The sequence below is a fragment of the Salvia miltiorrhiza genome, chromosome 3 (genome assembly GCF_028751815.1).
Source record: "Salvia miltiorrhiza cultivar Shanhuang (shh) chromosome 3, IMPLAD_Smil_shh, whole genome shotgun sequence".
In the NCBI taxonomy this organism is placed as follows: domain Eukaryota; kingdom Viridiplantae; phylum Streptophyta; class Magnoliopsida; order Lamiales; family Lamiaceae; genus Salvia; species Salvia miltiorrhiza.
Window position 1 is genome coordinate 2,584,931 of NC_080389.1, and position 9,977 is coordinate 2,594,907.

At 37.4% G+C, this 9,977-nt stretch overlaps 1 protein-coding gene across 1 annotated transcript; it reads right to left on the reverse strand.

Annotated features, from left to right (window-relative positions):
- Window positions 1-756: 756 nt before the first annotated feature.
- LOC131015773 (putative late blight resistance protein homolog R1A-10) lies at window positions 757-2,827 on the reverse strand. Its single transcript, XM_057944197.1, has 3 exons — window positions 2,345-2,827; window positions 1,152-2,276; window positions 757-765 (listed from the first exon to the last, which is right to left on the reverse strand). The coding sequence occupies exons 1-3, from the start codon at window positions 2,768-2,770 to the stop codon at window positions 757-759; spliced, it is 1,560 nt and encodes a 519-aa protein (XP_057800180.1). The 5' UTR covers window positions 2,771-2,827.
- Window positions 2,828-9,977: the final 7,150 nt, after the last annotated feature.

Genomic DNA, 9,977 nt, shown 5'->3' on the forward strand with positions numbered 1-9,977 from the left:
GCAGAGCTCCGACAGTCCACTACCACTCAATCTAAAGCTAAGTTCTCTAGTCTCGTTTGTTTTCGTTTACGCGATTGGTGTCGAGGAGTATGCATATTGATTCAGTTGAGTGAGAAAAGTCAGTGCTAACATTTAACAGTGTGAGGATGTCATAGCTAAAATTGTCCGATCACGAGCTAGGGTGTATCCTTTCTTATTAAACTGTGGAGCCTATTTTCATGTGTATACTGATCATACTTGGATGGATAATATGCATTATAGGACATAGCATATTGAGCTCAGTAAATACCTCGAATGTGATCGAATTGATTGCTTGTTGTTGAATCGAATGAAGTGTGAAATAACTGAAATGAATTTGAAGGTGCTGTTGTTTTAATAAATGCAGGTGAATAAAGGAGGAATGGGGAAAATTTAGCCAAAACTTACCTCCTTTGAAGTTGGCAGCAGTTTTACAATTCTATTTCTTTCCTTCAAATTTTCTGGTTTCTAGTGTCAAAGGAAATGGGTGAAGGGAGTTTACTGACTGAAATGTTAAAGGACATGGAGGGAGTAAGTGGAAGAATTATTGTGGCAATGATGGTAATGGAAAACAAAGCATAGTGGTGTAGAAAAGTGGTGAAAGTGGTGGGAAACAAAATTAATGGAAAGAAAAAGAGAAGAAAAAGAAAGGATAAAAAAAAATGTAGAGGAGAATTATTGATGTATTTTCTCTGTCTCGGTGATTCGGTAACTGTAAGATGGATCACGTGCTCGTATCTACTTGTACTATTTATTTAAATAATTCTCGATTTCGACATGTGATATCTCGCTAAAATCGATAAGTTATAAAATGAATCTAAATTAAATCCGTAGATTTAATTCGTTTGTTTTTCTAATATTTAAATTAAATCCGCAGATTTAATTAACTCACGAGTCAGAAATAATCCACGACTTGAATAAAAATAAAATCTAATTCCATCTCGCTTAAAAATAATAACGTGACTTTGCTAAGTCAGTTATAACTCTGAAATAATATCATTGACTGCTTAAACAATATAAATTCAGGATCATAAGCTGAATTCATATCAGAATAATATCTGGTTTCATTTACTGATGAACATAAATAAACACTCATTACTGGATTTAATATTTATAAAAGAGCGGGTCACTACATAGATGCAGAGGCGGCGGCGCTTGACGATCTCCGTGACGGCCGGGTCGAACACGCCGTGGCGCCTCTTCTTCACCTCCTGGAACAGATTCTTATTCGCGAACGACGCCTCGTTCTGGCAGAACTCCCGGATCATGTCGTGGACGCGGCATGTCTTGACGTCGCCGTTGGCCTTAGCCCTCTCGACCATGACCAAGTTCCGGGCCACGAGGTCGTCGAGGCTGTCCTCGGCGACCTCCTCCAGGCTCCGCCCCCTCGTCTGCTGTATGAATCCCTCGGCGATCCACAGGCGCGTGAGCTTCCACGCGCTGATCTCCGTATCCTCGGGAAACATCCCGAGGTACAGGAAGCAATCCCTCAGGTGATGAGGGAGGTTGTTGTAGCTGAGGGAGATGATGCTTTCGGTGCGCTTATCATCCTGCACGTAGATACTCACGCTATCGGAGATCTTCTCCCAATCTCTCTTGTTGTCGCATTTCTCGACGAGGGTTCCTCCGATCACCACCACGGCAAGCGGCACGCCGCCGCACTGCCTGGCTATGTGCATTCCCAGCCCCTCGAGCTCCTTGGGGCTGGGATTGTTCTTACCAAACACCTCTAACTGCAGGAGCTCCCAGCTCTCCTCGAAGGTCATGAACCGCAGCTTGTGGGGCTCCCTGCTGCGGTTCGTCTGCGTGGCGACGCCCATGTGACGGCTCGTTATCACCACCTTGCCTAATTTGTTGCTCTTGGGCAGGGCGGCCTCGATCCGTCGCCAGTCCTCGACGCTCCACACGTCGTCCATGAAGAGCAGGAATCTTCCCTTGTCGAGATGGGAGCGGACCAGCTGGGTCAGCTCCAATTCCCCCTTGCCGGACATGTCTTCGCGGGTGAAGTGCTTGAGGATGGTGAGGAACACCTCTCTCACGTTCAGCTCTTGAGAGACGTACACCCAAATCAGGGTGGGGAACTCGAATTGGATTTTGGGGTCGCGGTAGATTTTCCAGGCGAGAGTGGTCTTGCCGAGGCCGGGCATTCCCACGATGGAGATCACGTCGAGCTGCTCTGTTTTTTCCTTCAAGTATTTCATCAGAGTGGCTTCCTCGTCTGCGAAACCCACTACATTGTCTTCTCTCAACAATTGTGTCTGCATCACGTTACAAACTCTCAAGGAATGGACTACTATATATATATAATGAAATCAGTTGAGCATACCTTTTTGAATTTATTGTCATCGGGGGTCGCAGCAGATGGATGGGCGATGGGGAGTTCGTTCAAGCCCTTAATGGCACGATCAAATATAGGCTGGAGCTGCAGCCTAAGCTCGTTCACCTTCTTGGCCAATTCATCAAGATGCATGAAGTTGCGAATGGTGGTGGCGCCGGATTGGGCCTTTTGGGTGAGGCAGGCGTCGAGGATGTCCTCGGCCTCGTAGACGGCCTCCCTGATCTGCCTCTCGAACTGTATGAAGACCCGACCCTTCTCCCGCTTGTCGGCATACTCCATCAAGAAGGCGTTCATCAGCTCCAGCTCGATCTGCAGCTGCTTCAGCTCCTTCTCCGCCCCCGATATCAGATGCATCTGCTCCACCAGCAGCTTCTGCACGTTATCCAGTAGGAATGTCACTGCTGCCTCCGCCATTTTCCCACTATGCTATGCTACCTTCAATCTCAAATTCTATGTAACCAACCACCAAATTTAATAACTCCATCTCCTGCGTATTTATAGCGCGTTTGAAGCTTCAACGAAGACCCCAAAAGCAAGTCTTTGTAGTATGATTTTACTCTTGGTGGGTCCACGCGGACACCATTAATGGTTCTAATTGGTTAATATGAGCTCAACACAATTATTTAGGAGAAGTCAACTTAAGATCTAATTTACTCCACTTGGTTTACAATATTAGTAATTTGTTTAAAAAATATTATATTATTCACCAAGGTTTTATTTCGTCCAGTTAGGGTATATAAGAGCACCGGCAACGCCTTACTCGAGTAACTACTCGAGTAAGGCGTTGCCTTCGAGTAGGTGCGTTGCGGGGCGGCGGTACTCGAGCAATACTCGAGTCTTCGAGTATGCTCGAAGGGGGGGGAGAGGGAAGGCGCGTGTAATGCACGCGCCCTAATTAAAAAAATAGATAAATTCGAATTTAAATTCGAATTTTGACTGCTTTGCCTCGATATGCGTGCTTTGACCGACCATTTCCAATTTTTTTTTTCTTCTTCTCCTCTTTAAAAAACCCCAAAGAAGGGCGGCCGGAGGAAGGAACTGGCCACCAAAATCAAGCACGACAAGGAAGTAAGGATCCGTCATACTTATCTTCCCGAGCATACGGATCTCATCGTCCAAGTTTGGGCGGAGGAGACCAACGACGCCATCCGTGGGACGGATCAGAAGGGGGAGGCGTATTGGGGCCGGATCCGCGCACGTGTGAACCCCATCATCGGCGTCGACCTTAAGATCAAGCAACTTCAAGGCCACTGGTCCCGGGTGAGCGCGGATGTGCGTCTCTGGGAAGCTATTTGGGTGGAGACGCGCAACAATTGGCCCTCCGGTCATTCGGATGATATGCTTCGTGACAAGGCCCAAATCCTCTTCAAGGCTCGAAGCCCACAAAGGGCCTCCTTCAATTTCTGGAACGCGTGGAAAGTTCTCCTGAACAATCCCAAGTTCAAGTCGATGTACCTCGTTGGAGACGTGCATGCCTCCAAGAGGACAAAGACTACGGAAGAGGGCGGCTTCACCACCTCGGCGTCGGGCGAGGAGATCTCTTCTTCCCGGCCCATTGGCAACGCGGCGACGAAGGCTGCAAAGGGGAAAGGGAAGGCAGCAGCGTCGCATACGAGCTCGGAGCCTCCACCGGAAATAGTGGAGAGGTTGGACAGGTCCGACCAGCAGATGAGGGCATTCACCGCCCAGTACCAGCGGAGGAACGATATCAGGGAGAGGGAGCTTGATATGCAGTTCCTGAACGCGGATACGACGCACATGACGGACGCACAAAGGGCATTGCACACGTCCATGGTCGCCGACGTGCTTAGGCGTCGTGGTCTAGACTAGAATTTTAATTATGTGATTTTAACGATGGAGTAATATGATGTTTTAGGTATTTTTAATTTTTATGTAATTTTTTTTGGTTTATTTCGTCCAGTTAGGGTATATAACTAATTTTTATTGTTTATATTTAGTTTATTACATGATAATTCATTATCTAGCTAGGGTATTTTTAAAAAAAAGAATCAATTTTTTGCAAATGAAAGGTAAGTAGGAGTATAATTCATGATATATATTAGAACTAGTTTGTTGCCCGTCGAAATTCGACGGGTATTAATTATTATACATAAATTTTATTAATAATTTGAAGTATAAATTTGATAATTATACAATATGCAAATTATGAATTTTGTTTATATACTCGTATTTGTTTTAAACTCAATTAAAAATTATTTTATTATTCATTCTCATTTTAAATTCATAATAATAATATATGTTAATTACCCGAATATGCTTAAATTTATTGAATATCTAAATAATCAAATATAAATTGTTACAATAATTAGTTATCTCTCTCAATAAAAACTCATAACATTTCAAAATAAACATTAACAATAAATAATAAAAAGTAAAAAAAATTTAAATAGAGAAAATTTCATGTAAGCATGTAGATAATATTTTATTTAGATTATACAATTAGTGAAGTCTTCTGCAAAAAATAAATATGGATCCTGAACATCTATATGTATGTGTAAACAATAAATAGTATGAATAATAAAAACTATATAATTTATACACTCATTTAAAAATTATACATTTTTACTCGTGCCAAACCCGATTTAAAAGTAATTTTAATTATTCGTCCGTCCAAACTGAAAAACATATGAAAGAGAGTAACTCTCTTTCCAAACATATATAGTAATATCCATTAATTATCCGAACACATTTAAATTTTATAAAATATCTAAATAAATAATATAGAATGTTATAGTTATTGATTATCCAACTCAATAAAAGTTTACCATCAATATGTCTGTTTCTAGACATTACAAAGTATACATTTATAATAAATAGCATAAAAAATTAATTTATAATGAATGTAGAAATTATACATTATACGAAATCTTTTTAGAATTTATCTATCAGTTATGTCGCAAACCCAAGTCAAAAGTGTTTTTACTACCAGTTCTCGTCAAAACACGTATAGTAATATCCGCTAATTTTTCTCAAACTCATTTAAGCCTATAAATATCTAAAAAGTCAAATATAAGTTGTTACAATTATTGATTATCTGTCTTATTGAAAATTAAAACATTGCAAAGTAAATATTAACAATACGTAGTATAAATAATAAAAGTGGCTGATACCTTTCTCTACAAATAATAACTCCACAATTCAAAAGTGGTCGATAGCTTTCTCTATTCAACACACTATCAACTAAACATTTCTTAAAACTCATGTCATCTAATTTCATAAATTAGGAAATTATACAATTTACGAAGCATGTTTCACTACAAAAAAACGTGTAAATAGCGACGACAATTAGCGACGGCGACGCCGCCGATAATTTTATTATACGCATTATATGTTTAATTTTATACAGTTAACGACGGCGTTTTACCGTCGCTAATTAGCGACATCAATTGCCGTCGGTAATGAATTAATAATAGGGCACGCGGAGCCCTTCTTTTTTCAGTTTTGCGCCGCACACAGACCCTCCCCCCCTCGCTCTCCCCTTCTGCTGCTGCTTCTCCTTCTCCGGTCGCCACCCGCCGCCGCCGTGCCCAGGTAACTCTCTCTCTCTCTCTCTCTCTCTCTAGATCTATCTCATTTTAATTATATATATAATTATTTAATTTTCACTTATATTCTTCCTTGTAGTTCGACGACCCCGTTTCGCCGTCTTCTTCACGACACCCCGCCGAAAACTACCATCGTACACTTCTCTTATTTATTTATTTATTTAATTATTGATGAATTTATTTATGTATTTATGTTAACTAAATAGATTTATTTGTTACATCTAGTTAATTAATTTTTAATTGGCTTAGTTTATAAATAAATTATATGAAGCATGATTAATTTTAAATTATATTAAGCATGATTAATTTTTATTACCGACGGCATTCTGCCGTCGATAATCTCTGCTTTTTTTTTGTAGTGTTTAGAATTTATATAATCGCACTCATCTCATATCTGATTAAAAAATAATTTTATTACTTGTCTTATTCCCAAACTCGTATAGTGATACCTAGCTTACTACCTGAAGTCGTTTAAATTTATAAATATTTAAACAAAAAAATTAAAATGAATAAAATATGCTCTTTGTCATTCTCTAGGAAATCCATTGTGAAATGGGGGTAGTTTGATGTGATGAGGAATTGAATTGTGGGAATACTAATTTGAGTGATTAATTTTCAATATTTCTCTTTTTCTTCTTCTACATGGCTTTCTTTTTAGGGCAAAGGTGCAGATTGGTCCTTGAACTCGACCCCCCTAGAGCGTTGAGCCCCCTGAAAAGTTACCTATCCAATTGCATATGGAACTTGTGGATGGAAGAAGTGGACGTTGATCGAATTTTGCATGGTAATTAATCGAGTATTGCATGGAGATTGATAAAGTTGGATGACTCTTGTGGATGGAAGACGATTTGGGCTTGGAATATTTGGTTGGATTTTAATTAGGGCAATTTTAAATATAGCCTCCAATTTTCTCACTATAACCCCTCAATTTTTAAAATAATAAAAATAATGATGATTTAACTATTATACTCTTACAACCCCCATTTAAAACCTATTACATAAATTAATAATTGATCAACTCAAACTCCAAAATCAGAAAAGAGGAATCCATTAACGAGAAGTTGTATCAAACTTGTCTGCATTTCAGGTGCGGCATTCCGCGGCTGGAAAGGAATGGCACATTGTCTCATCTGCATCTCCCTTTCGAAAATCTCCTCGCCAAAATCGCGACCTCTGCTAATTCTCCCCACTGCATAAGTGAGGTCGATTTCGAATCGCGGGGTTTTGGAGAGAAGGGGCGCATTCACTTCATCAGAGTTGGTGGTAGTGGATTATCTGTCCTCACTGTGCTCGCACCCAAACAAGTGATATCTATGTCATATTATGCTTAATTTTACTTTTGTGTGTTACATAGTGTGTTTTATATGAGGTAAAGGGACGAAACTTACATTTTTTTTTATGAAGATGGGATAGTGAATGAGGATGGAGATTCTAAATATTGTAAAGAAAATTCAACGGCGAATAAATTTTCTGCCACTGGTCAGATCTCAAAAGCCCCACAAAATATAGATGGTGGATAAAATGTCAAAAGGGTGACAAAAACCTCCATAAGAATGTGCAGATGCAGAGTTCTGATCAATCACCATTAAGGCATAGTTTTGGATCTGATGGCAATGACTCATGAATTGATTATGAGCTGCGACATCTTGTGGGATGAGAGATGAGGGAGGTGGGGGTTATATGATTTATCAGTGAAAAGAGTGTACGTATTATTCCAGATTAGTTTTTTATAAACTTATAACTTATTACATATTTTAAATGGGGGCTATAGGGATAAAATGGTATAATTATAATTATTTTTATTATTTTTTTAAATCAGAGGCTATAATGATAAAATTAGGGGCTATATTTAAAATTACCTTTTAATTAAACTTTAAACTTTTGATTAGTTATGTAATTGGGCCTTTTTATTCGAATTTTGGCAGCCCAATTTGAAGTAGGCGGCTATTTGTGAATTGTGGGAGTTAATTCCCTTAGTTTAAGTCTAATGACCTAGCCGCCACTTTTAATATATAATTAGAATTAGGTTGACTTTTAGTTTTTACTTTTACAACATTTGATTCTTTACTTTTCTAGCACTTACGTATAGCTTAGTTTGATTAGGAGAATTTTAATTGTTTTAACTCTTCTTGTTTGGAGATTGGCGGATTATTCAAGAAGCGGCAGAGTTCGAATTTTTCAGGGATTAATTAATTATTGCGTCGATGATCAGAGCTTTGAGTTAGTGTGGATTTATTTGAGACGAATTACCTTTCTATTGATATTTTTCTAGAGTCTTTTATTTGATTAATTTTGTTTTCTTAATTTAATTAATATTTTCTCCCAATTTAAGGTGTGGTGGCTACACCAATTTTATAGATTTTAGGGAATTGAATGGTTTTATCTGCTCTCTGTGGGATCGACCCTGCTTATCGGTGTACTAATTAGTTCTTGATAATTCTGCATGAATTATTTGGTGGAAAACGACGTCCACTATATATATTTTATTTAATTTAATATCTATATATATGTGTATATAAATAAGAAATACAAGAAAAACTATAGCAATACATTGTTTATGGTATTCAACTATCAATATTAATTCCTTAACACATTGATTTGTTACATTTATGCTATTTTTATCATTTTTTCTTTCTTAGTTAATTTTTAATGTTATATTTGAGTCAATTTCTAAAGTTAATTTTTTTCTTTCTTAGTTAATTTTTAATGTTAAATTTGAGTCAATTCTATAGTTAATTTTTTTAAATGCATAAAAGTATGTCTTTATATGTTTTCAATCTACTTGATGTTTGAATTAATTGAATTGCGAACAATTATCTATTTTATTAAGTAATTGTTAAAAAAAATGCATGAAACAAAGTGTATGGAATGCTCAAAAAAATTTGCTCTGAACCCCCGTGTAAATATTTTCAGACGTCGTAGTTCAACAAATTCAGCCTCCTAATGTAAATTCCTGTATCTGCCCCTGCCTACAAGTACTTAAAATGTATATACTTCTAAACGACATAGATTTTAATAAAATAGTTAAATATGGTGTGAGTGAAATACGAGTCTCATTTTATTATGATTATAAAATTTATCAAAAATAAATTATATATTCCCTCCGTCCCTGAAATAACTTCCACTTTTTCCATTTTGGGACGTCCCCCAAATAACTTACTCTTTCTTTTTTTCCATTTTTGGAAAACTACCCAACCACTAACAATATTTTATTTATTCTTACTTTTCACTTTTCACCACTCCCAGTACTAATTATAACACTTTTCAATACTCTCAATATTAATCATTACACTTTTCACAACTTTCAATAATAATTATATCACTTTTTTCTCCACCATCAATACATTTTACAACTTTTCATTAAAACCCGTGCCGTCCCCAAAGAGAAAGCCATTTCAGGAACGGAGGGAGTATATTATTTTATTTAAACGAACAAAATTACAAAATAAAATGTATCTACTTCTAAAGGATACAAAGTTTTAATAAAGTAGTTGAATACTGCGAGTGGATACATTTGTCTTTAGCTGGGTTCCTTCAAGAAAAATGTATGGGTACTATTTGAATCTATCCCATATATGAAGTTATACTAATAGATAAATATATTACATATATGATTGAAATTTAGTGAGAATTACACATGCTCAAAATATTAAAATTCATTAATTTGAAATGAACAAATTAACGTAAGTACGTAACAATGTTTTTTTTTTTTTTTTTTTCCCTAATGCTGCAAATATATTGTAGAAGAAATTTGGGTATATTTTGAAGAATTCATCTACTGGATTGGAGCGATGGGCCTATTTCCCACTATGCTATATGCTTCCTCTCTGCTTCGATATCAAATTCTATGTAACCAAACAAGAAATGCACATGGCATTTAATTACTCCATCTCCTGCGTGTTTATAGCGCGTTTGAATTCAAACGAAGACCCCAAAAGCAAGTCTTTGTAGTATGATTTTACTCTTGGTTGGGTCCACGCGGACACCATTAATGGTTCTAATTGGTTAATATGAGCTCAACACAATTATGTAGGAGAAGTCAACTTAAGATCTAA

Coding starts and splice junctions, on each gene's coding strand:
- LOC131015773 (XM_057944197.1), bottom strand. CDS start 2,770: ATGGCGGAGGCAGCAGTGACATTCCTACTGGATAACGTGCAGAAGCTG. Junction 2,277..2,344: donor ATGACAATAAATTCAAAAAG/GTATGCTCAACT, acceptor AACGTGATGCAG/ACACAATTGTTGAGAGAAGA.